Source organism: Hakea prostrata, chromosome 2 (assembly GCF_041222555.1).
Source record: "Hakea prostrata isolate BN-2017 chromosome 2, UWA_Hpros_2, whole genome shotgun sequence".
NCBI lineage: Eukaryota > Viridiplantae > Streptophyta > Magnoliopsida > Proteales > Proteaceae > Hakea > Hakea prostrata.
The window spans coordinates 74,301,914-74,329,186 of record NC_142601.1 but is presented as its reverse complement, the minus strand read 5'-3'; the positions used below and the strand labels follow the sequence as shown (position 1 = coordinate 74,329,186).

The following is a 27,273-nucleotide window of genomic DNA, read 5'->3' as shown; positions in this document are numbered from 1 at the left end:
TTAACTATGCAGTGTGTGCTATTGCATGAAGACTATCAGAGGTATGTTCTGCCACGTGTACTAGAATCAAAGCAAATAGCTAAATCTGGACGTGCAAAGCAGAAAGAAGCTGATCTGGAGTATAATGTTGCAAAGCAGGCTAAGAAAATGCTTAGGTATGACCATTTAACTTTTATATCATTAGAAATAGATTCTTTAGTTGCTTGAGCAAACTGTGAGAGGAAAAAGAGATTTTTTCCTGTCTGGAGTATAGTGTTGCAAAGTAGGTTGAAAAAATGCTAAGGTATGACCTTTGAACTTCTACATCGCTAGGAATTAATTCTTTTAGTAGTTCCTAAGCAGAACTATGGGAGAAGTGATAAATTCTTGTCATAATTTTGGCTTGAAAAATAGTTTATTTCACTACTTTGTTAGCCAAAATTAGATATTACCTTTTCTGTGTGTGTATATATACACAAAATTATTGTTGAAGAATGCGCAAAAAGGCACTATGCCGTGGAGTGCAATTTTCTAATAGAGGGTCTTTCCTCTTTTAGATTATGTGCATTACTTTCTAATTTTGGTGTAGGAGTCTTGGTGAACAAGGTTTGGGATTTTGGAGTCTACTTTCTATTTTTCTGTTAGTTACTAATTCTAGAACTTTCCTTTTCTGTAGTTTCTATTTTGGACGAATCTGAGGAGTTAGAATGCCAATATTTTTTGTCCACAGATTGTAATTTCTTATTACATTTTTGGAGGACAAGTTACGTGTCTCAAGTTATACAGTTAAAGCTATAAATAAAGGCTGCTTGCGATTCTAGTGCCTCTTGCTAGAATCACAGACTTGTGTGGTTTCTCTCAATTTTTCTTCTCTCTTCTTCTCTTTTCTTCTTCTTTTTTCTTCTTCTTAGTTCTTCTTGTTGCTGCACTGTTTTGGCTCATTAAGGTTTATTTTCTGACATGGCATCAGAGCTTTATTGACTCAAAACAGTGTAGTACCTTTCCTTCTTCTGAAGTTCACATCTGTATTCAATTTTCCTTCGTGCATAACCGCCTAATACTGTACCTAATGTATAGTTAGATCATGTAATTATATGAACTGATCTATTCTACCTATTATCCTACTTTTAAAGGTCTTAGAACATAGATCATATTCTGTTTTTCTACCTCTTTAGTCAGTTTCTAATTCTGCACTTTGCAGAAAATTTTCTTTCTCCATTTGGCTACAGTATGCAGAATTTTTTGTTGTTTTTTTCTTCTTCTAGTTCTTGAATATTGGTTCGAACTTCTACTCTATTGATTGTGATATTTACTACAAGTTATAATGTCTTCAATTACTGGTGATTTGACTACAAGTACTGCTGGATCCAAAGGATCACAAGTTGATCTTGTGAATGTCCAGATTACCTCCATCAAACTCAAAGGTGTTTCTTATTATTTGCTTTGGTCACAAGCCAATCGTGTTTGCATACTTGTAATAGGTAAACTTAAATTCATTTAGTCTGAACCTCCAGTTGAGACTGATAAATCCTATCCTAGTTTGACTCAAGATGATGCAATCATAAAAAATTGGATGTGGAATAGCATGAAACCTAATATTGTAGTTAATGTTATGTTTCACAAGACTGCCAAGGGAATATGAATAATTTGCAAGAAACCTATTCCCAGGCTAAAAATATGACTTGGATTTATGGAATCTATGAAGAGTTATTTCAATTTTAGCAAATTGACGAGTCTCTGTAGGATTATTACAACTCTTTTAAAGGCATGATGGAGGAATTGAATTTTTTTCAACCTCTCACTGTAGACATAGAGAAACTTAAGGCACAACAAAATGAATTTTTTGTATATAAGTTTCTTGTTGGATTGAACCTTGGACTGAACCTATGAAATGACATCTTCTTGCTGGAAAACATGCCCCCAACATTAGTGAAGCATATGCTAGACTTCAACGAATTGCCTTGCTTGAAGGTGACCTTCTGGAAGTAGCTCTAAAGGAGAGAGTACTACATTTATTACATCTTGTGGAAGAGGATTTGGTCATGGTTTAGGTGGAGTTAATCGACCTCCTAGATACTGTGGTGTTCAGCAGTTTGATAAGGCATCTAGGCTTTGTACTCTCTGTGGTAAATGTTAGTTGAGTACTATTAGGAGTACAACTTTATTAGAGTTTTTATTCATGTAATTTTCTATTTTCTTGTTACCCAAGTAAGGGTATTTATGTAATAGTGTTCTTTCCACTTTATTATAAATAGAGGGCTTGAGATCACATTGATTAAATAAGCCATTCTACCAACATTGTGTTTCTCAACATGGCATTAGATCCTAAGTTCGATTAGGGGAAGAAAAAAAAAAAAAAGAAGAGAGATCGTTGATGAAGACCTACCTCCTTGTTCTAATTTTTTTTCAAACCCATCGCAAACCATCGCAATTCTCTGATTTTTTTCAAACCCATTGAAATTCTTCAAACCAATCGTAATTTTCTGATTCTTTCCAAAAAACCCATCGCAAACCTTGCACTATCGTTCTTTAGTTTTGCTTGCAATCTGCCGCTGCACTATTGTTCTTCAGTTCTGATAAACATGCATTTATCATTATTTATTTGATTTAATTTCCCATACTTAGTTAACTAAAAGAGAGCTAATTGATTATTTTTGTGTGTTTTTCAGGAAAAAGGTGATTTTGGTTATTAGAGATAATATGGAGTAAAGTTTGCAAATATATTAGATGTTGGTGGATTTTAAATCATGGCATTCAATCTTGCTACCCAAGAAATCATGAAAAGTGAGATCTTAGCCAAATTGGAAACAGGTGGAGGTCTAAGGAACAAAATTGGTAATAAATCTGAAAATCGGGTAAACAGACCTACCTTCAGTATTTTGGGCATATCTCTCTTGTATGAGTTCGGATTGCAGTGATTCAAGATGCTATGGAACGATATTGAAATTATCTACAACTTTCTAGGTTTGAGTTTTTCCAAAATCCAAACGAATAAAGGTCGAATCGACGGGTAAAGAGGGAGGGTTCATTATGTGTGGGAGACATAAAAGAGAAGCCAACCACGGAGAAGAGAAGAAGACGGTGAACACTGATCTTGGCTCTCAACTCTCTCATTGCTTAAGAAGAAGACCACATCTCTTCTCTCTCTCTCTCTCTATGTTTCATCTTTATTTGTCTTATGAACTTTTTGATAATGAGTAGCTAGTTCCTTTTCTTTGGGATGTAGATGACACATAGAGGGGGATCCACATCCCTTTTTTTTCTTCTTCACATTATACTTCAATTCACTTCACATTTAAATAGTCTAAAATCGGTCTCAACTTGTCACCATAAGCAAAAGGCAATACAAGACAACTAGATGGTCAGACCTTTCGGACTACCTGGAGTTCCTATTTTCTGATTCAACCTTAAGTCTCAAAATGTAAAACCCATTACTATTCTCTTAAAAGGGTGCTCATCACATCAGAAGGAATTTCTAAAACCCTTAAATTCTCATTTTGTATCTAAGCAAGGAATTAAAACATTTATCTTACCAAAGCCAGAAAAAATTGGGCACTTTTTATCTTTGTGACAATGCTTTACCAACTATTAACAATTCTTACTCGAGTTGACACCCCCCCACAGTTAATTTATGCATTGACCTCAGTGCATGCAAGATATAAACAAAATGATAGAAGCAAATAGAGGAAAGAGTGTACCCGATGTTTGAAATTGTGATAGAGCACGCAATAGTAAAACCTAACAACAAACAAAGAAAAGAAAAGAAAAAGAACAAGAAATAATGTCTAAACAAATGGGTTGCCTCCCATAAAGCTCTAAGTTCAGAGTCTTCAACCAGACTCAGTGAGATGCAGCCAATGGAGGTGGAGGCCCAAATCTAAATGTGAATGGCGATTGCTCCAAAGAAGTGGAAGAGTCCATCAATATGTTGACTTCCTCAATATTTAGGTCAGATTCCCCCAATGGCAAGTAATACTGCATGGGATCATCAATAAACATGTTTGGAGTATAATCAGCCACTACCTCATCAATAAAGTTAATCGCAAAGCACTCTTCATCCCTATTTGGGTTTAAGGATGCATTGAAGATGTTGACTCTAAGTTTCTTATTGCCAAATGATATGTCCATGACACCTGATCTACAATTGATGCAAGCATCGGCAATGGTTAAAAAGGGCCGTCGAAGAATGACTGGTGGTAACTTATTGGTAGTTGTATTGTCCATATCTAGGATAAAAAAATCAATAGGAAAATATAGATCCTTAACCTTTACTAAAACGTTTTCAAGTAGCCCACGGGCGGGAGGGGGGGGGGGGGGGGCCCCCCCCCCCCTTTTTTTTTTTTTTCCCCCCCCCCCCCCCCCCTTTTCTTTTCCTTTCTCCCCTCCCCCCCCCCCCCCCCCCCCCCCCCCACCCCCCCCCCCCCCCCCCCCCCCCCCCCCCCCCCCCCCCCCCCCCCCCCCCCTTGTTTGATTGATTGTTCTTCTCTTTTTTATTTGTTTTTTCATGTTTCTTTCTTTTTTTTTTTTCAATTGTAGAATCACATCAGTGGATTTCAAATCTCCTAGACCAAACCTATCATAAACTAAACCAGGTAAAATATTCACACTGGCTCCCAAATCAAGCAAAACTTTGCTTATGGATAGATCTCCAATGACATATGAAATTAAAGGTGTACCTGGATCTTTTAAGTGTAGGGGGCAGTTGGTTGGAAATTACCGAGCTGACTTGAACAATTAGGTGCACATTTTTAGACGTTTGAGTCTTCAACTTACGCTTTTAGGTGCATAAATCTTTTAGAAACTTAGCATAAGCTGGGACTTGCTTGATAGCATCTAATAGTGGGAGATTGATACAAACTTGTTGGAATAAATCAATCATCTCTTGCATCTTAGCATTCTTTTTAGAATTTGGAATTGAGGACTCAAGAGCTTCAGGGAAGGGGGCTTTGGGAGTGTAAGACTTCGGAGTAGGACCCTCTACAATCGGAATATGCAACCCCTTACGAGGAAATTGATGGGGAATACTCACAGGTGGTGTCTCTTTACTAGGCTTGTGTGCATCATCCCCAGTTTTATGGGTCAAATCAACCTCTTCTCAACTCTTAAGATCAATGGGCAATGGCTTAGGAGTAGGCAAAGGTGCATAATATTCCTTCCCATTACATGTCACAACAGAGACTGCTTGGACTTGTTCTTTCCTAGACCCAATTTGATGATTAGGGTTAGCTATTGGTTGACTAGGTAACTGGCCAACCTCCCTCCTATTGATGGCATCAGCTAGTTGACCAAGTTGGGTTTCCAATTTGTTAATGGACTGAGAATGGGAATGCAACAATTAAGTGTTTTGCTCTAGTCCACTAAGCGCCTTTAGTACCTTACCCTCAAATGATGAATTATGTGAGGGTTGTGGAGATGATGGTTGCTCATTCCTGTAGGCATTTTGTTGCATATTAAATGGAGGTGCCTATAAGGTATTTGATTGGAGGGATTCGGCATTGAGTTTCGCCATGAAAAATTGGGGTGGGTTCTCCATCCTGGGTTGTAGGCATTGGAATATGAATCATTGCCTAATTTAGAGACTCCTATAGCAATCACTGACATGATGGGATAGGCTAGAACATAAAGCACATGCTTCAATCTGATTAGGTGGAGAGGAACTTGTAGGAAGTGGAGATGTGGTTTGTTGTCCTAATGACAAGAGATAATCCAATTTCTTAGATAGCAAGTCAACCTTAGCACTCATCTCAACGGTAGGATTGATCTCATATAGAACGCTCCTCTTTGGTTGCCCAATGGATGGAATCTCAGTCTTAGTTGCTGAAGCATGGTGTTGGGAGTTTCACTAAGGGTCTCAAAAAGTTCCCATGCCTCATTCTCATTCTTGTGCATGAAAGTCTCACCATAAGAAGAATCAACCATTTGCTTATGTCGGTCTCTAAGGCCATCATAAAAGCATTGAACCAATTGCCATTTAGTAATAGCATGGTGGGGGCACTTTCTAAGTAATTCTTTTAGTCTTTCCTAGGCCTCATGAAATTGTTCTTCTTCTTGTTGGTAGAAACTGGTTATCGCTCTCCTAATGCTATTGGTACGGCCTATGGGGAAGAACTTTTTAAGGAATTTCTGTTGCATTTCTGCCCAAGTAAAAATTTTAACATTGTCCAAAAAATGAAGCCAATGCTTAGCTTTATCTTTAAGGGAGAATGGGAAAAGAAGTAACCTTAAAGCATCAACTGAGAGGTTTTGAATTTTAACTGTGGAGGACACCTCTAAAAACTCATCTAAGTGCTTATAAGGCTCTTCATTGGCAAGTCCATAAAAAGATGGTAGCATTTGAATCACACTAGATTTGATCTCATATTAAGCCGCCTCTATGTCAGGCAACTTAATAAAAGAAATTGGAGTATATGTTGTAGGAATGAAATGCTCACTCAAGGGCCTCATTGGAGGCTCATAGTTTGCCATGGTTCTTTGCCTTCTAAGGTTGGCCAAGGTCTCTTCTAACTTTAAGTCAAGTGGGGTCAACTCAGGGTTTAGGGATCGACGACCATGCATACACATAAAAAAAAAGCTAAATAAGTAAAATTAAAAGAAAATAACTACAGCAAAAGAGAGAGTTTAGGATGTACCTGAAGCGCAATCCACGTGATCTTTCAAACAAAAATTACACATATGGGATCGAAGGGATGGGGATTTTAAAAAAGTTAACCTAAACAACCCAATCTAATGCAAATATTACAATTAAAATGTCCTAAACACAATTATATCTAAGAAATAAAAGATAACAACCTAAACTAATTATCTAATCACTACTCTTGTAGTTACCTACAAAACAAAAGAAAAAGAGATTAGTCAAATAAGCAAAGAAAAAATAAAAAATAAAAAACACTAAAATTACTCAAAAAATTATGCCTAATTGACAAAAATAATCCTAGCAACCGTGCTTTGGCTCCCCAGCAACGGTGCCAAAATTTAATCATGTCACTAACCAATAAAAAATAAAATCCTATCCTAATCTAGCTAGCAGAAAGTACGGGGTCGAAATATGGGGAACTAAAAGGCTAAGTTACTGAGATTGAATTCAACAAAAGTAAATTTAAACTAAAACTATTAATTAATGCAAAAACTTTGACTATGAATGCGTGAAGATCTTTGGGATTTCGAATCCCCAATGCTTTTCCCTAATCGATATAACTCTACACTTCAAACAAATTAAGGATGGTCTTCCTAGATATGCCCTATCTTTGCAAGACTATCGTCCTTCACCGAAGCTTGGCCCACTTAGTTTGCTTAGCTATAGAACATCTTTGGCCAAACTCAAACACAATCAACTAGAAGATATATAACAATCAAATTAATAAAATAAGCATGGTTCATCTACATCCCAAAGAAAAGGAACTAGCTACTCATTAAGACAAATAAAGATGAGAGTGAGAGAGAGAGAGAGAGAGAGAGAGAGAGAGAGAGAGAGAGAGAGAGAGAGAGAGAGAGAGAGAGTTGATAGCCAAGATCAGTGTTCGCCGTCTTCTTCTCTTCTCTGTGGTTGGCTTTTCTTTTATGTCTCCCGCACACAATGAATCCCCCCTCTTTACCCATCGATTCGACCTTTATTCGTTTGGATTTTGGAAAAACTCAAAACTAGAAAGTTGTAGATAATCTCAATATCGTTCCATAGCATCTTGAATCACTGCAATCCGAGATCATACGAGAGAGATATGCCCAAAATAATGAAGGTAGGTCTGTTTACCCGATTTTCAGATTTATTTCCAATTTTGTTCCTTAGACCTCCACTTGTTTCCAATTTGGCTAAGATCTCACTTTTCATGATTTCTTGGGTAGCAAGATTGAATGCCATGATTTAAAATCCACCAATATATAATATATTTGCCAACTTTACTCCATATTATCTCTAATAACCAAAATCACATTTTTCTTGAAAAACACATAAAAATAATCAATTAGCTCTCTTTTAATTAACCAAGTATGGGAAATTAAATCAAATAAATAATGATAAATGCATGCTTATCAAGTTTTGACTGCAATCTGCCGCTACACTATCGTTCTTTAGTTCCGCCTCAGGATGATTAGGGAAGAACAAGAACAAGAACAACAAAAAAGAAAAAGGAAAGCTTCTTAAGTGAGTTATCCTTTGTTTTTTTTCTCGTTCTTCGTCTGAAATGAGAAGCTTCTTTAGTGCATACTCTTTACCCTTTAATCAAACCATATTTTTTTCCTCCTCCTTGCGATTCGATTAGCAAACAAACAAACATTATGTTTGAAGGGTTTAATTTGTAAATTTACATTCTTTCAGGGACTTATTGGCAAATTTGCATTTTTTGGGGACTGTATGTAAATTTACATATTCTCAGGGACCTATATGTAAATTTGCATATTTTCAAGGACTTTATTTGTAAATTTGCATATTTTTAGGGACTTATGTGTAAACGTGCATATTTTTAGGAATCTATTTGCAAATTCAAATTTTCTAGGGGCTTATTTGTAATTTTCCATAGTTTCAAAAGGAAAAAAAGAAAAAAGAAAAAGAAAGATAGAACATGGTATTTTTTATAAGCATTTTTTGATTCCTATCATGTGTTTGGGTGGTTTGGCTTTTACATTTTGTGACATTTCAGTTTCTTTAAAAGGGTGAAGATCGAAGAACTGCAAACATTTTTTCCAACATGGCAACTACCAATGCTACTACTGCTCCCATTGGATCCGACCCCCACTCTTCATCCTCTTTCGGTAAGATTTGATGGAACGTGGTCTTGATCTGCTTACCTTACTATTGCCGGAAGAGGACTAGTTGGACACATTACGGGCACCACTATCCAACCTACTACCACAGGTGTTTCACAGAATAAATGGATTTCCAATGACTCTCTTATTATGTCATTCCTTTTGAATTCCATGCATCCAAATCTTGCTTGGGGATACCTATTAATTGCTACTGTAGCCCAAATTTGGAAGGCTACTACTGAAACATATGGATAGTTGGGGAATGATGCACAAATTTATGAGCTACGAAATAAGCTTTATGAGCCTACCCAAAAGATACTGACTGCAGCCCAATATTATGCTGAGTTGCAATCTCTTTGGTAGGAGTTGGATCATTATGAGGATTATCACCCCACTAATCTAGATGATGTGACTACTTATAGGAAGCACGTTGATATGGTTCGTGGAATTTGTGAGCTACTATGGTTGAAAGGCTTGCTAGAAGATATTGGAGTCTAAGTTCCAAACCCTATGATGTTATATTGTGACAACGAGGTTGCCATTAGTATTGCCAATAATCTTGTACAACATGATCGAACTAAGCACATTGAAATTGACAGGTTTTTTGTCAAAGGAAAGCTAGAACAAGGGCTCATCTGCATGCCTTTTCTGAGGTCTAGAGACTAAGTGGTAGATATTTTCACTAAGGGTTTGAAAGAAGGAGATTTCCTTCCTTTTGTAGGCAAGTTGGGCATGACTAACATCTATGCCTCAACTTGAGGGGGACTGTTAGTTGAGTACTGTTAGAAGTACAACTTTATTAGAGTTTTTATTCATGTAATTTTCTATTTTCTTGTTACCCAAGTAAGGGTATTAATGTACTAGTGTTCTTTCAACTTTATTATAAATAGAGGGCTTGAGATCCCATTGATCAAATAAGCCATTCTACCAACATTGTGTTTCTCAACAGTAAAATTGGGCATGTGGTAAAAGCTTGTTGGGCCAAACATGGAATACTAGAATGGGCCACAGAACTTGCCAATCATGTCGTATCTGATGGTAGTACTGATATAGTAGCAAACAAGGATAATGGTTTTGGATCTTCTTCTGGGGACTTGTCTAAGACTCTTCAAGATGATGTAAGCTAAATCCTTCGCCGTCTATAGACTATTGAGACAACTGTTTCCACATCCACTAGTACTTCTGCTGCCACTCTCTCTCATGCAGGTAACACAACCCTTCACACCTCTACATCCATCGCTTGGACCATTGATTTAGGGGCTTTTTCCTATAGGACTGGTAAGTCACCACTTTTTAGTTTTTTTTTCTAAATCTACTCCTAATAATTTTGTTGTTATAGCTAATGGTACTTCCACACCTATTATAGGCTTTGGAAGAGTTTCCCCCACACCTTCCCTTACTTTGTCTTCCGTACTTCATGTCGCTAATTTTCCTTTTAATTTGTTACCTGTTAGCAGTTAACTAAAGCTTTGAATTGCTCCTTAATTTTTACTCCTAATTTTTGTGGTTTCCAAGACCTTCACACGAGGAAGATGATTGGTGGAGGGTGTGAAAGGAACGGCCTCTACTATCTGGACTATACTGCGCCTATTGCGGCTCTTTTTGATGATGTGTATATGCCCTCGAGTGGCACTGTCATTTATGACATCTTTCCTTAGCTAGATTAAAAGTTTGTTTCCTTTTTTGCAATCTGTGTCTAGGTTAAATTATGAAGCGTGCAAGTTGGGAAGCATCACTGTGCCATCTATCCTTCCCATTCTGTCCCTTGTAGTGAATCTTTGTTTTCTTTAGTTCATTAAGATATTTAGGGTCCTTGTAGAGTTAGTAATAGGCATGTGTTTAGGTATTTTGTTACTTTGTATTTTTCACAACTTACGTTGTTATATCTTTTAAAGACCAGACTGCATTCTTGCCTATATTTTAAAATTTTATTCATGGAATAAAGACTCAATTTTCCCTTCTTGTTAAAGATTTTTGGATCCGATAATGCCTTGGAATATGTACAAAATGAGATATGAAATTTTTATGACTCTTGGAATGATTCATCAAACTAGTAGTTCATTTATTAAAAATGGAGTGGTTGAATGCAAGAATCGCCACCTCTTGGAGGTTGCAAGTGTTCTATTAATTCAGATGAATGTTCCTAAAAGTTAACTGCTGATCATTTAATTAAGTGAATGCCTATGACTTTATTTTCTGACAAATCTCCGTTTTCTGTTGTTTTTCTGAATAGTGAACATTTTTTAGTTCCACCCAAAATTTTTGGTTGTGTTTGTTTTATTCACATAGCATGTACTGTGCATAAACTTTCTCCTAGATATATTAAATGTATTTTCCTTGTGTAATGTCATACTCAGATAGGTTTTCGGTGTTATGACCATGTTCATCGGAAACTTTGTAAGTGTTGATGTGACCTTTTTTGAGGACACCCCATATTACACTATTTCATCTCTATCTAATGAAACCCATGTTTTGAATGATGCTCCTCCCATTCCCTATCTTGTTCCTTCGACCGGCAATTGCAGTGTTCCTCTATAGGTTTATTAGCAGCGATGTAAGTTAGCGGAGCGTATTGTGGATAGTATAGTTCCTTTTGTTGATGCTGGCAGCTCTCCCTTAATGGAGGTTGACGCTAGTCTTACGGAAGTTCCCTCTTCACCCTCTTTGCCAGTGAATTCTTCTAGTGGAGATCCTATTTCTACTTTAGATGACGTGCCAATTGCTTTGAGAAAAGGTACCCGTACTTGCACTTTACGTTCTAACATTGTTTATCTTGTTTCTCATTGTGTTTGTTTCACATTTACCTCCCAAATTTCGTTGTCTTGCCCTTTCTCTATTTGCTATTTATATTCCAAACTATCATAATAGGCCCTTAAAAACCCTGGCTAGAAAGCTATCATGGATGTGGAAATGGAAGTTTTACAATCTCGTTATACATGGTCTTTGGTAGACTTGCCTCCTGGAAAAGATGTGGTCCGTTGTTGGTGGTTGTATACTGTTGAATATCATTCTGATGGTATGGTTGAACGACTCAAGGCTCGCTTGGTAGCTAAGGGCTATACACAAACATATGGTGTCCACTATTTTGAGACTTCCTCTCTTGTGGCTAGACTTAATTCTTTTCAGGTGTTGCTTTCTTTAGCTATTAATTATGATTGGCCTTTGTAATGCCTTCTTGTATGGTGACCTCAATTAAGATGTTTATATGGAGCAACCTCCAGGTTATGTTACTCAGGTGGAGAACACTACTTGCGTTTGTAGGCTTCATAAAGCTATCTATGGGCTCAAACAATCTCCATGGGCTTGGTTTGAGAAATTTAGCAAGACTGTGGAGTCCTTTGGCTTTTTTCAATGTTATTTTGGTCACTCTATATTTGTATGAAGACAGGATGGTGGTGTTGCCATTATGTTGATGATATTGTTCTTTTAGGCAATGACATTGGGGCTATCAATATAGTCAAGGCATACTTATAGAAGTGTTTGCAGACCAAAGACTTGGGTGATCTACAATATTTCTTGGGAATTGAGGTAGTTCATAGTAAACAAGGAGTTAGTTTGTCACAAAGAAAGTATGTATATCTTTTGATAGATACTTGTATACTTGCATCTAAACCTATTGATATTCCCATCGACCATTAGTTTAAATTAAGAGTGGATGATGGTGACTTGCTAGAGGATGTCCATCGTTACAGGAGTCTTATTGGAAAACTTATTTATCTCACGGTTACTCGCCGATATTTCGTTTTCTGTTGGTGTGTTAAGCCAATTTATGGAGTCTCTTAGAAAGGCCTATTGAGATGTTGCAATGAGAGTACTTCGATATCTCAAGAGTACGCCTAGTAAGGGACTGATTTATCGGTCAAATCAGAGTAAGGATTTGGTGGCTTTTTCTGATGTTGATTGGAGGGTTTGCAGCTAATCGCTGGTCTACAATGGGTTATTGTACTTTTTCTTGGTGGAAATCTTGTAACTTAGAGGAGTAAGAAGCAGTCTCCAGTTGCTCAATTTAGTGCTGAAGCAGATTATAGAGCCATGGCTCACACGGCTACCGAGTTGATGTGGCTTCATTCCTTGTTGGGGTAAATGGGATTGCCTATTGCTGTGCCTATGAAAATGTTTTGTGATAATTAGGCTGCTACCTATATTGCCAGTAAACCAGTGTTCGTGATGACAAAGCATATAGAGGTTGACTGTCACTTTGTTCGTGATGCAGTCAAAAAGAAAATTACTGAGACTCCCTTTGTGAGTTCAACTGGCCAGCTAGTGGATTTGTTCACTAAAGCTCTGTTCAAACCAAGTTTTCAGACTATTTGTTGCAAGCTGAGCATGGGAGACTTGTATGCTCTAGCTTGAGGGGGAGTGTTGAAGAATGCACAGAAATACACTATGCCTTGGTGCGTGAGTTTCTAAAAGAGGGTCTTTCCTCTTTTAGGTATGTGCATCACTTTCTAATTTTGGTGTAGGAGTTTTGGTGAACAAGGTTTGGGATTTTTGGAAGTCTTACTTTCTATTTTTCTGTTAGTTACTAATTCTAGAACTTTCCTTTTCTGTAGTTTCTATTTTGGACAGTTTTGGAGTTAGAATGCTAGTATTTTCTATCCACATATTTTAATTTCTTATTTCCTTTTTGGAGGACAAGTTACTCGTCTCTCATGTTTTAAAGTTAAAGCTATAAATAAAGGCTGCCTGTGATTCTAGTGCCTCTTGCTAGAATCACAGACTTGTGTGGTTTCTCTCAGTTCTTCTCTCTTCTTCTCTTTTCTTCTTCTTTTTTCTTCTTCTCAGTTCTTGTCGCTGCACTGTTTTGGCTTATTAAAGTTTATTTTCTGACAATTATCTGACTAATTACAATGCTTCCACAAATAGATATGTTTGCTCAAAAAGGAAGACTGGAGCCCTTGGGTAATGGATCCATATGAAGGCCTTTAGCACCCATGTGATGTCTCTCATTTCATATATGTTAGAGTAAGTTCCATTAATATGTTCTAGGCCAACTAAAAGGGATTGGCTTCTTGGATCATTGCCCTCCAGTTAACTTAGTTGAAGTCATCATTCTTGATACAAGGCCTAGATTGTGTCTTTCCTCACCACTTATCCTAAGGTATTTTAGATTTGCCCCTTGGTTCTTTTAGTTCCTTCATTCTAAATTAAATCATTCCTCCATTTTGGAGCACATAAAGGCCTCCATTTAGGTCATGCCACCTCAAATGACTTAATCGTAGCTTATCATATATCCAAGATAGTCACAAACTGACTCTAATATGATCATTCCTTACTTTGTGTTCCTAGTTTTGCTAGCCATCTCAAGATTCTCAACATCCTCATCTCCTCTACATTGGGTTTATCTACAAACTGCTTCTTAACTACCCAACCTTCTACACCATATATCATGATTCATGAGCTATCGTGTTGACTCTAAATTTTCCTTTTAAAGTTTAATATGTCGATCACAATTCATGAACATCCTTCATATTTTAGTTTTGTGTGAAACATCACCTTCTTTAGTTACGATTGAGCTCAAGTACCTAAAATAATCACAATGGGGAATCTTTATGGTCAATTTTCACCACCTTATGATCCATACTAGTTTAACTAAACTTCGACACTGTCTACTTATCTTAAAGCCGTTGATTCCAAGGTTGATCTCCGATTCTCCAGAACTCCAACTTGGTGTTAATTCCTACTTTTTGTCTCATCCGACAAAACAATATCATTAGCAAAAAGCATACATGAAGTGATACAATCAGGATTGGAAATCATAGGGCAGCCCATAATTTGGTCCCACATCAGCCCACAAGACATGCAGCACCAAGGGCTGGCTGAACCACTTGAAGGGTATTTTGGTCATTTTACCACCCCCTTGAGGCCAAGGTGGTCTAATTAGTTTCCCCATGCTGTTTAGGATTTAGAATCTATTGTTATTTTCTCAATTGAATTAGTAGTTAGAGTTCTGATGTAATCAGGTGTCCAATTAGGACTTTTATTCCCAATTTGATTCCTTGTTTAAGTGGGAAGTTCACTTGCTTAAGCCTCTTGTCAGGAGCTCTAAGTAGAACTCTTCTTCTAGTTGCTAAGTAGAATTTTAGTCTTAGAAGGAATTCTATTTCAAATCGAATTCCTAATTGAGTCCTAATTAGTCTTCTATTAGTTTATGGAGTCCTATTTTAAGTTGTCTTCGTGTAAGGCTATAAATAAGCCATCTCAGTTGTAAGTTGTAACAAGGCTGATTCAATGAAATTGAATAAAAGTTGAGTTTTGGAGACAAGAAGTGTTGTGGAATCCAAAGAGGACCCCCACGATTGCCTTTCAATTCTGCGATTTTCACTTTAGTTCTATTCTTCTACAAGCCTGCGGCAACCCTAGGAGCTTCATCAAACCTGCAAGTATACTCAATAGTCTGCTACTTCCTTCAAGTAAGTGTCACCCAGCTGCTTCCCCTGGCTACCTTCCCTAATCCTTGTGCAAAACACCCCTACACTCCGTTTTCTGGCACAACAGTACTCCTCCCCTCCATTAAACCCCTATTTCCTACTCCCTTTCACCCTCTCAGACCACCAGTAGGATCGCATGCCCTCCCCTAGTCTCATCCTACTTCTATCTTCATCAGTAAACCGTCATTCTATTAGTTTAAAATCTTCTGCAATTCCTCTTCTTCCTTTAGAAATCCTGAACCCTAATTCATTCAAACCCTATGTCTGCCTAACCTTTTACCCGAAGACTAAGCCTTTTTAGAATTATTACATCCCACTTCTGCTCTAACTTCAACTTCAATCCCAACCCTAACCCTAGAAACCCTAGAATTGTAGGACTTGAAATTCCTATCTTGGCTTGGAGAATAAAATTCTGCAATTAGAATATTGTTAAAACAGGATAATTTCTTTAATTCCAGGCCTAAGCTTAACCTGACTGAACCATAAAACCCCTTCCTAGTTAGCCCCAGACTTTCCTAATCATAGCCCTATAGTTTGGAACTCGATTCAGCCTAACCACAGGGTGTTCAAATCTATTATTAGCTGCTGTCCACCGAGTTTTCACCCTAAAACAGCGAGGTAATGAAGTCTAGATTGTCTGCTGGTTCTTAGAAAAGATCCTACTATGGCGCTGCATACCAGGTTTACATCATGAAGGAGCCTCATCTTGAATGTTTCTTGTTTCATCATTGTTGAGAAAGTTGATTGTGGTATAGTGGCTTATTGATCAATGTGATCTCAAGCCCTCTATTTATAGTAAAGTGGAAACAACACTATTACATAAATACCCTTATTTGGTTAACAAGAAATAGAAATTTACATGAACACAAACTCTAATTGAACTCCTAGTAGAATCCAACACTCCCTCTCAAGTTGAGGCATAAATATTAGTCATGCCCAACTTGCCCAAAATAGGAAGGAAATCTCTTTCTTTCAAACCCTTGGTGAAAACATCTGCCACTTGGTCTCTAGACCTCACAAAAGGCATGTAGATAAGCCCTTGTTCCAGCTTTCTTTTGACAAAAAACTTGTCAATTTCAATGTGTTTAGTTTGATGATGTTGTACCGGATTATTAGCAATACTAATAGCAGCCTTGTTGTCACAGTATAACATCATAGGGTTTGGAACTTGAACTCCAATATCTTGTAGCAAGCCTTTCAACCATAGTAGCTCACAAACTCCACGAACCATAGTTGTATATTCAGCTTTGGTACTGGATAAAACTACCACATCCTGTTTCTTACTTCTCCAAGTAACTAGATTACCTCCAACAAAGGTACAATAACCTGAAATTGATTTCCTGTTTAGAGATCCAGCCTAGTCTACATCGGTGTATGCTTCTACTCTTAGATTATCAGTGGGTGACAAAAGTATTCATTTTCCAGGAGTTCCCTTCAAATACTGTAGTATTCTGGTAAACAACCTTCATATGAGCTAAATATGGATCATGCATGAATTGGCTCACTATCCTCATAGCATAAACGATGTCCGGCTTGGTGTGGGACAAGTAAATAAACTTTCTTACCAGCCTTTGGTATCTTCCTTTGTCCACTGGTTCTCCCTTTTTTTCTTTAAGTTTACCTCCAGCTTCATTAGGGGTATCAATTGCTTTACACCCCAACATTCCCACTTTTGATAATAAACTAGGACATACTTTCTTTGGGATAGGAATATACCTTTCTTTGATCGAGCCACCTCAATCCCTAAGAAATACTGTAATTTCCCTAGATCTTTAATCTTAAACTCTTTGCCAAAAAAGTCCTTCAACTTTTGAATTTCTTCACCATCATTCCTTGTGATGACAATATCGTCTACATAGACAATGAGAAGTGTGATTTAGTACCTGACTTCTTGACAAATAGTGTATGATCAACATTGCTTTGCTTGTACCCAATAGAAGTCATTGCCTTCAGGAGGCGTCCAACTAGCATCTAGGAGATTTTTTTAACCCATAAATTTACCTCTTCAACCGACAAACTTTCCCTGCAGTATTGTCATCAGAGAAACCATGTGGGATTTCCATATAGACTTCTTCTGCTAACTCCTCATGTAAGAAGGCATTCTTTATGTCTAGTTGGTGCAAGTTCTAGTCTTTGTTCACAGCTATAGACAGCGGAACTCTGACAGTGTTTAGTTTTGCAATAGGGGCAAAAGTCTCTTGATAATCAATCCCATGGGTCTTGGTAAACCCCTTTGCAACTAGTCCAACCTTCAACTTGTTAACTGATCCATCCATATTTTGTTTAACCACAAACACCCATTTGTAGCCCACTGGTTTTTTTCCTGGAGGAAATGTAACCAACTCTCAAGTATCATTTTTCTTCATTGCTTGCATTTCCTCTACCATAATTGCCTTCCATCTCTTATTAGCATAGGCTTCCTGCCAACTTTTAGGAACATATATAGAGGATAAAGAGGATATAAAAGCACGGTAAGAGTCAGACAAAGAGTCATGAGAGACTTATTTAACTATGGGATGCTGAGTACAAGCAAGGTTTAAAGTATCCCACGATACCATGCGATACTAGCCGATACGTATCCATATTTGACCCAACCGATACGATACATCTCGATACGTCTCTCCATTGAATTACACTAAAATACATTAGCTAGAGCGATACAATACTCGATATAGGACGATACGTCTCTTAAAATCACATAACCGATACGATACTCGATACCGATACTTTAAACCTTGAGTACAAGATCCTGACTCTTTTTCTCACAGCAATATGAAGATCAAAAGAAGATACCTCAAGGGGAACAATAGAATCTGATTCTGGAGCAGGAGACTGAAGTGCTAATGTGTCACCTTTTCCACCTGCCTTAGTTGGTTGTAATTCTTCATTTGATAAGTCTGCACCTCCTTATTTTGGTCATTCTGGTTTTGAAAGACCCCAACAGTGTGCCTCATAGGAGTGGTCTCTCCTTGGCTAGGTTCTTCACATGGTTCAGAAAACGGAGGGGGGAGGATTAGAGTCCTCAGGTATATTGGCCGAAGTCTCCCCCTTGTCTGGAAACTCTTCTTGAACTCTTAAGTTGTGATGGTGTGTGATAGGAAGATCTAGAGTTGAAAAGAACACCTCTCCTCTAGGACTCTCCCCCTGGAGAGGTGTATAGTAAGGGCAAGACTCATTAAAAATTACATCCATGGATACAATGGTTTTCTTGGAAGGAGGATGATAACATTTGTACCATTTTTGAGTAGCAGAATACCCAAAAAATATGCAGCGTAGGGTGCGGGGAGCCAGCTTACTCCGTCGGGCTGTAATTCTGGCATAACACACATCCAAAAATCTTTGGGAGAATAATAAAAAAAGAGGCTCCCTGGAGAATCTCATTAGGACATTTAAAACCAAGTATCCTATTGGGCATTCTATTCATAATGTAAGAAGCAGTGAGCATAGCATCACTCCAGTATTGGTCAGGTACATTCATAGCAATCATAATTGATCGGGCTATCTCTAAAAGATGTCGATTCTTCCTTTCGGCAACCCCATTTTGGACAACCGTATCAACACAACTGGTTTGGTGTATTATGCTAGAGTCAGATAGATATCTCTGAAATTCACCACCAATATACTCTGTGCCATTGTCACTGCGAAGATCAACTGAGTTTTAATCATATTATGAAAATCACGAAAAATCAAAAAACCTCATTTTTTTTGTTTTAAAAGATAAATCCATGTAGAATGAGAGTGACAATCAGTAAAAGCAACAAAGTACCTATGACCAGTAATAGACACACGTCGGCAGGGGCCCCACACATCAGTATGAATTAGCACAAAAGGAATATATTTTCTATTATGAAGAGAAGGTAAATAAGTAGAACGAGTCTGCTTCGCAAAAATGTAGGCTTCATAAAAAAAATCATCATCGTTACAAGAAGAAACCCAATCAGGAAATGCTTTTTTAAGAGTTCCTGGAGGGGGGTGACCTAGCCTACGGTGCCACTGATGAAGGTCTGATATTACCGAATGGACCTGATTAGAAGATGTAGTAAGAGCAGAAGTAGATCCTTCAATCGGTTCAATCAAATAAAGTCCTTTGTCTAGTTTACCACGTCCAATCTCCTTCCCTGTGACTAGATCTTGGAAGACATAGTAAGATGGGAAAAAAAAATCACTTTACAATTTAAGTCATGTGTAAGACTACTGATAGAGAGCAAGTTAGTAGCGAAAGATGGAACATGTAAAACTTTAGACATAGAAAGTGATGGAGAATGGTGAATGGTCCATTTTTTAGCAATGGAAGAATAGGAGCCATCAACAATTCGAACTTTATCCTTTCCAAAAGTTGGAGAATATTGTTAGAAAAAGGAGGATAAACCTATCATATGATCTGTGGCTCCTGTATCAATGATCCAAGGAGTAGAAACTGAAGAAACTTGGAAGCCTGTAAAAGTTTTATTTGAAGTAGCAAGGTGGGAGTTGGTATGGGTAATAGAGGAAGAAGTGGTAGAGGTGTGTCTTGCCAGTAGAAGCTTGCAGAATACGTCGTCGAGTAGCTAACTCCTCCTGTGAAAAACCAATGTCTATAGAGGGTGTTGTGGAAACTATCTTAGATATATGAGCTTTCGGTTTTCCTCTTTTTTGTGCTCTTTTTTGCTCAAAATCAGCAGGCTTCCCATGGACCTTTCAACAATTGGCCTCGGTATGATATGGTTTGTGACAGTGTTCACACTTGACAATCTCCTTAACTGAATCAGATTTGGTGCTAATAGACTGTAAAGCTGATTTCTCCACAGTAGGAGCATGAAGCATGGTTAGTCGATGGCTTTCCTCACACTGAACAAGGGCATAAGACTGTTATAGTGTAAAAAAAGGATAACGACTTAATACTTGCAGTCTTATCTGATCATACTCTACATTCAAACTTGCCTAGAAGTCATATACCCGAATCTTATCAATGTGCTTCCTGTAAGTAGTCACATCATCTAGATTAGTGGGGTGATAATCCCCATAATGATCCAACTTTTGCCAAAGAGATCACAACTCAGCATAATATTGGGCCACAGTCAGTTCCTTTTGCGTAGTCTTATGAAGCTTCTTTTGTAGTTCATAAACCTGTGCATCATTTCCCAACTATCCATATATTTTAGTAATAGCCTTCCAAATTTGGGCTTCAGTATCAAGTAATAGGTATCCACGGGCAATATTTGGATTCATGTAATTAAAAAAAATGACATAATAAGAGAGTCATTTGAGATCCATTTATCCTGTGAAACGCCTGTGGTAGTAGGTTTGATAGTGGTGCCTGTAATGTGTTCAACAAGTCCTCTTCCGGCAATAATCAGGTAAGCAGATCGGGACCAAATCAAATAATTTGTTCTAGCAAATCTTACCGAAAGAGGATGAAAAGTGGGGTAATATTCGGAGCCAATGGGAGCAATAGTACCATCGTTAGTTGCCATGTTGAAAAGATTGTTTGCAGTTCTTCAGTTTTCACCCTTTCAAAAATAACTGAAACATCGCAGAATGCACTAGGCAGACTATGATTCAAATGGTGCATATAAGGAACACCATGTATCTCTTCTTCTTCCCCTTTTTTTGGAAATTACAAATAAGTCCCTAGAAAAGCTAAAATTACAAAAGGTCCTTGAAATTATGTAAATTTACACATAGGTCCTTGAAACTATTTGAATTTACAAATAATTCCCTACAACTATGCAAATTTACAACCAAGTCCCAGAAATTATGCAAATTTGCAATTAGGTCCTGGGGAAATGCAAATTTACCAAAGACACCCCTGAAATATCCGTATTGTTTTTCTTTCTGTTTTTGGGTTAATAGAACCGTAGGTAGAGGAAAGAAACTTAAAGATGGTTGGACTTAATTCTAGGGTCGAAAGAAGAGATTTAGACACACGGATTCAGACCGAGACGAAGATGAAAAAAGACAGAGGTAGGCGGTGGTGGAGACTTACTGTTTGAGATAGAAACCATGCGATTCAGACGAAAGAACCATACGATTTGTTTGAGAAGACAGCAGGAACCATGTGTTTGTAATTTGCGATTGTAACTGCGATTCTTGTCGCAAGAAGCAGCAGCAGCAGGAACCATGCGATTTGTTTGTTATTCTTGTGGCAAGAAGCAGCAGCAGCAGTTATTCTTGTCGCGAGAAGCAGCAGGAAGCGTGGTTCTTCTCTTCTTCCTTTATTTTTTCTGGTCTTTGAGGTGGAACTGAAACGTTAGTGCAGCAGCAGGAACTGAAGATCAATTTTCGTGTTTTTTTTCTTTTTCTTTTTCTTTTTCTGGTCTTCAAGGCGGAACTGAAACGATAGTGCAGCGGCAGGAACTGAAGAACGATAGTAAACCCAATTGCAATGGTTTGCGATGGGTTTGAAAAGGGGGGAAAAATTCAGAAGAAGGTCCTGTCGGAACTGAAGAACGATGGTAAACCCAATTGCGATGGGTTTGAAAAACAATTAAGAAGAATATCCTAATTGAACTTAGTCTTTGATACCATGTTGAGAAAGTCGATTGTGGTAGAATGGCTTATTGATCAATGTGATCTCAAGCCCTCTATTTATAATAAAGTGGAAACAATGCTATTACATAAATACCCTTACTTGGGTAACAAGAAATAGAAATTTACATGAACACAAACTCTAATTTAACTCCTAGTAGAATCCAACAATCATCCATGTTAAATGCAAACTATTGTCAGGGGTATTTTAGGGAGAAAAATCCCTCTCAGGTTATTTGAAAGAGAAAAGCCCCTCTTGGGTTTTCGCTAGTGTAAGCCTCGAGAGAGAGATTTTACCTCTCTTTTTCTCTTTTGCCTTTGTGGTTGAATCCTACTTCGGTTCAACCTATTCTATTCTATTTGATGCTGATTAGTTTCTTCTCAGATGTAACTTTATAAAGACCCCTATTGGGTTGTGAGCAAAGCATTACATGGTTTGGAAGGTTCCATAAGGCTTTGGTTTTCGTAGGATACAGACAGGTAATGCCGACCATACCCTCTTCATTAAAAGGTCAGGTGCCAAGATAACCATCTTAATTGTCTATATTGATGGTATAGTGGTTACGGGCAGTGATAGTGGTGACAATACAATAAATTTCTGAGTCCTGACTTTGAAATAAATGATCTAGGGAAACTACGATACTTTCTTGGGATGAAGTTACTTGTTCTGCTAAGGGTATATTTCTGTCTTAAAGGAAGTATGTCCTAAACTTACTATCTGAAATGGTTACTAGGTTATCATCCATGCGATACCCCTTTGGAAGCTACCATTTGAGAATGAGAACCTGTTGATAAGGGTCATTATCAGAGACTTTTGGGGAAATTTATTTAGCTATCCCACACACGAGCAGTTATTGCTACTGCACTTCTATTGTCAGTCAATTAATGCGTGATCCACTCTCCACTCATGCAGCTATTGTTCTTTGTGTTCTTTATTACTTGAAGCGGCCGTGGTAAAGGAGTCCTGTTATCCCGGAATGATCATCTTTGTATTGAGGACTACCACAGATGCTGACTAGCGAGGCTCACATGACTGAAAGCTCACCTGAGGGTACTGTACTTTTATTGTGGAAACTAGTCACTTGGCATAGCAAGAAGCTGGATGTGGTTTTAAGATCTAATGCAGAAGCAGAGTTTCAAGCTATGTCTTAAGGGATATGTGAGTTGTTATTGCTGCATAGCCTAGTTGATGACCTAGGTGTCCCAATTCCTCTTCCTATGATGCTGTATTATGAGTTATGACATCAAAGCAGCTATAAGCATTTCCCATAATCTGGTACAACATGCTAGGACAAAAGATGTGGGAGATTGATTGGCACTTCATTAAGGAAAAGTTGGAAAATGAGGTAATTTGTATGCCCTTTGTGAAGTCTGGAGACCAACTGGCTGATGTCCTTACTAACGGATCACCTAAATGTATATTTCATCCTATTCTGGCCAAGTTTGGCATTTTTTATATGTATGCACCAACTTGAAGGGGAGGGTTGTCAAGGGGTATTTTAGGGAGAAAAACCCTCTTGGGATTGCTCTAACTAGCTCAAACATTGTTAGTTTTTGTGCTTGAACAACATAATGACAATAATTCAAGCATTGTCGGTCAAAAAACAGATTTGATGTAAAAGGCCCAGCTCCGGCGATGTCTCCTTCCCTGCCTCCGGTGTCCCTCTCTCCCTCCCTTCCGCCTATCTCTTCCCCCTCATTCGAAGACCCTTTACCACCTGCTAAGCCTTGGAACTCATTTTTCTTAAAACCTTCTCTCCCTATTGACAATCTAAACTTCTCCTTCCTTCCCCCTTCCACCACCAATCAGACCCCTCTTGCTCACTGCCCTTCCTCCTCCACTGCATCTGGTGTCTCCCGCTGGAAATCGGCCATTATTGGCCAATTTCTTGGTCCTGTTCCCCCTTTCAACATCCTCAAAGCTTCCCTTGCCAAAGAATGGATGGCTTTGGGCCTCATGGATACTATCCTGTTAGATTCTGGTATTTTCCTTTTCAAATTTTCTTCCATTGACTGTCAAGACCGTGCTTTGGTTGGCTCTCCTTGGTCTGTAGGAAAATCTCAACTTTTTGTGAAACCTTGGTCTCCTTCCTCACCTCTCCGCAGGGTCGACTTCAACTCTCTTCCCTTGTGGATCGATCTTCCTGGTTTTGCCACTTGAATTCTAGAGCTGTGATTGCCTTAGTAGAATCGGCTCTGCAATTGGAACTCCCCTGCGCACTGATGTCAAGACCCTCAAGATGGAGAAGCTCTCGTATGCCAGATTATGTGTGGATTTCCTTGCTGCTAAGCCTCTCCTTGCCTCGGTCTCCATCTCTGATGATAATGGCTTGCTTTATGATCAAGTTATTGTTTATGATTGGATTCCCTTACGTTGTGATAAGAGCCTCTCTTTCGGTCACGATGATGCTTTCTGCTGCTCATCTAGCCTATCTCGGAAGAAAGACCTTGCTGTTCAAGAAGCCGCTGCAGTTCATGTTCATGAGGAGATGCCTCCCATAGATCCTCTGAGAACCATCGGCATTTTGGAAAAGATCTTTACTCCGGTTATTTCGAACCATCCTCTTGCCGTTGAAGACGCCGGAAATAATGCTGATCCAAACCCCTTCATAGTCAAAACTTATCGGAGACTCAGAAGAGGAACCAAGAAAGCCTCCGCCGGGGTCCGCGCTGCTCCCAAGGCTATGAAAAGTTCTGCTACAACCTGCAATACCCAGATCCCTGCAAATCTGCTTCTCACGTCAGGGCCTGCTGCTGCTGCCGCTACTGCTGAAGCCTCTCCTAGCTTCTGCACCTCGAAGACAGTTCCCATGGTTTCGAAAGTCAAGCTCCGACCTGGTCGATCAACGACTGGTATGTCCAGTCCTGGAAATGTTTCTCATCCTCCCTCCTTTCACGAAAATGGCTTCCTGTCAAGCACCGCCTCTACCCAGAAATTTGGTAACCCTATTTTATCTCCTACTATCCCCTGTTAGACCAACGGCCCAACCTTTCTAGTTCATCGCTATCCAAAGCCACCACTTCAAATACTTCTAACCCGAAAAAGCCCAATACCCTTTTCCATAAATCCAAACCTCGTTCCGGCCCATCTCGAGGCCCATCTTCTCCCAATTCCCCTTTGCCTCCCATTTTACTTGGGCCTCCCCTCTTGACTTTGCCTGGCCCATCAAAAGCCCCCAATGTTATTATCCCTAAGCCCATTTTACCCTTATAACCCACCACCACATCCATCTTACTTACCAAAACAAGCACCTCCCAACAGCCCACCACCGCCATCTCTCCTCTTAACCGACTACCCACCACCATCAAAAGACAGCCCAAAGTTCGACCATCCCCTGGCCCCTCTTTGCCTACCCACCCCGTAGCCTCTAAACCATACCATTTACTCACCCCTTTGAATAGCTTTGTCAACCCTGAGCCTTCATCTCCAAATTCCAATTCCTCCATTGACCCGGACCTCTTTGAAACCCCATCTCCCCTCAGCTCCCCCTTGTGTGAGTTTCCAGCCTTCAACTCCTTTTCTTTGATTGCCACTGACTCCCCTTTGTGCTCTTCCCCCAATAACAACTTTGATGCCCCCTCCCCTTTTAATCCCTATGTCTGAGTTCTTTATCTGGAATGTTAGGGGTCTCAATACCCTGGCTAAGCAAGCTGAGGTTAAAAATACAATTAAGACCTCAAAAGTCTCTTTGTGTGCCCTTCTCGAAACCCATGTCCAAGTGGACAATGCTCATCGGATTGCTCAATCTATAGCCCCTTCTTGGTCTCTCATCTCCTACTACCCCGAGTCTCTTAATGGTCGCATCTGGATCCTTTGGGACTCCGCCCTTTTCCAAATCTCTCTTCGTAGATCATCCCCTCAATTCATACATCTCAGCATCCTCTCAAATAACTTGCCCCCTTTTCTCCTCACCATCGTTTATGGTTTTAATCAAGTTGCTGAGCACTCTCCCCTTTGGGAGGATATCCGCTCTATCTCCTCCTCCTCTCCGGACCTCCCATGGGGCATCGGTGGGGATTTCAACATCATCCGCTTTTCTTATGAGCTCATTGGAGGCTCCTCCCTGGATCCTGCCGCGATGGGAGACTTTAATGCCTGCTTAGATGATTCTGGTATTTCTGACCTTCGATGGTCCGGTCACCCCCGTACTTGGCATAATTGTCGTTCCGGTCCCGCCAAAATTGCCTTGAAGCTTGATTGTTTACTTTGTAATGCCTCTTGGTTCTCTTCTTTCCCCGCCTTTAATGCCTACTTCTCCAATCCCAATCTCTCTGACCATTCCCCCTATTTTGTCCAACTCACTCCCCCCTGCTCGTTTGGCCCCAAGCCCTTCAAATTCTTCGACATGTGGACCTCGAGTCCTTCTTTGCTTCCCATTGTCATGGAAGCATGTTCAAAGCTTGTCCATTGCTTCTCCTTCCCCTCATTGCCTTCGCTTGCAGGCTTCGCAACACTTAGGAAGCCCTCCGCTTTTGGAACTCTTCCACCTTTGGTAATATTTCCTCTAACCTCTCCTGTCGCTCTAATCTCCTTCGGGTCCAATCTCTTCTTCAAGATGATCCCTTCAATCCCTCTCTTGCTGAAAATGAAAAGACCCTCTCCTCTGAGCTCTCTTCCCTCCTTGCCCACGAGGAAAGCTTTCTCCGCCAGAAAGCTAGAATCAAATGGCTTGAGCTTGGGGACTCAAGTTTTGCATATTTTCATCGGTCCCTGAAAGCTCGAAATAATCTCAATTCCTTACCCTCCTCATCACTAGTAACTGCTCCCGGATCTTCGATCCTGCTAGTATCAAGGAGGAGATTGTCTCCTACTTTTCAAATCTCCTGTCTCCCCCTCCATCTCTTCCCGCCCCCCCTCTCCCCCCTAATCTCGTCAACAAATTCATTGATCCTTCCATCATCCCCTCTCTTTATGCTATCCCTTCCTTTGAGGAGATTCTTCTTGGCATCCGGTCCCATAAGTCCAATAAAGCTCCTGGGCCTGACGGATTTAGTATGGGTTTCTTTCTTGCCTCTTGGGATTTCATTGAGAATGACCTTGTTCAAGCCATTCACAGCTTTTTCTTTAACCCTTCTCAGCTCTCCTCCATCAATCAAATTTTTCTTTGCCTCATTCCCAAGAAGCAAGGAGCCTCCTCCCTTTCCGACTTCCGCCCTATCTCCCTTTGTAACCTCATCTACAAATTCATCTCTAAGGTCCTAGCGAATAGGCTAAAAAAGACTCTCCCCTCCCTTTTTAGCTCGAATCAGTCTGCTTTTATCTCGAGGCGTAGTATTGCAGACAACATCCTCCTCTGTGCGGAAATTGTCCGTGGCTTTGAAAGATCCGCTCACTCTTCGGCTGCTCTTTTGAAGGTTGATCTTCTTAAAGCCTTTGATTCTATTCGTTGGGACTTCATTAGTGATGTTCTTTCTTCCATGGGCTTCCCTCCTCCCTTCATTCACTGGATTGAAATTTGTATCTCTTCGCCCGGTTCTCCATCATCACCAATGGCTCGCCTGCTGGATTCTTCTCGTCCCGCGTTGGCATTCGCCAAGGCTGCCCCCTCTCCCCTTACCTCTTCTCCTTAGCTTTAGAAGTCCTCTCCCATATCCTTCAATCCAAAACTGACCAACT

General features: G+C 39.4%; 1 protein-coding gene and 1 non-coding gene across 5 annotated transcripts in view; both read left to right on the top strand.

The window, feature by feature from the left end:
• LOC149026466 (protein NAP1-like) overlaps positions 1 to 27,273 on the top strand; it is a 116,970-nt gene that overhangs the window by 35,571 nt on the left and 54,126 nt on the right. For all 4 annotated transcript variants that reach the window (XM_089146761.1, XM_089146759.1, XM_089146758.1 and 1 more), the window contains one exon: positions 13 to 155. In XM_089146761.1, coding sequence (XP_089002887.1) covers positions 13 to 155 — 143 coding nt within the window. The remainder of the gene's footprint in view (positions 1 to 12; positions 156 to 27,273) is intronic.
• LOC149026467 (small nucleolar RNA R71) lies at positions 5,957 to 6,063 on the top strand. The gene has a single exon (XR_016171911.1). It is a non-coding gene; the product is annotated as a small nucleolar RNA R71 (small nucleolar RNA).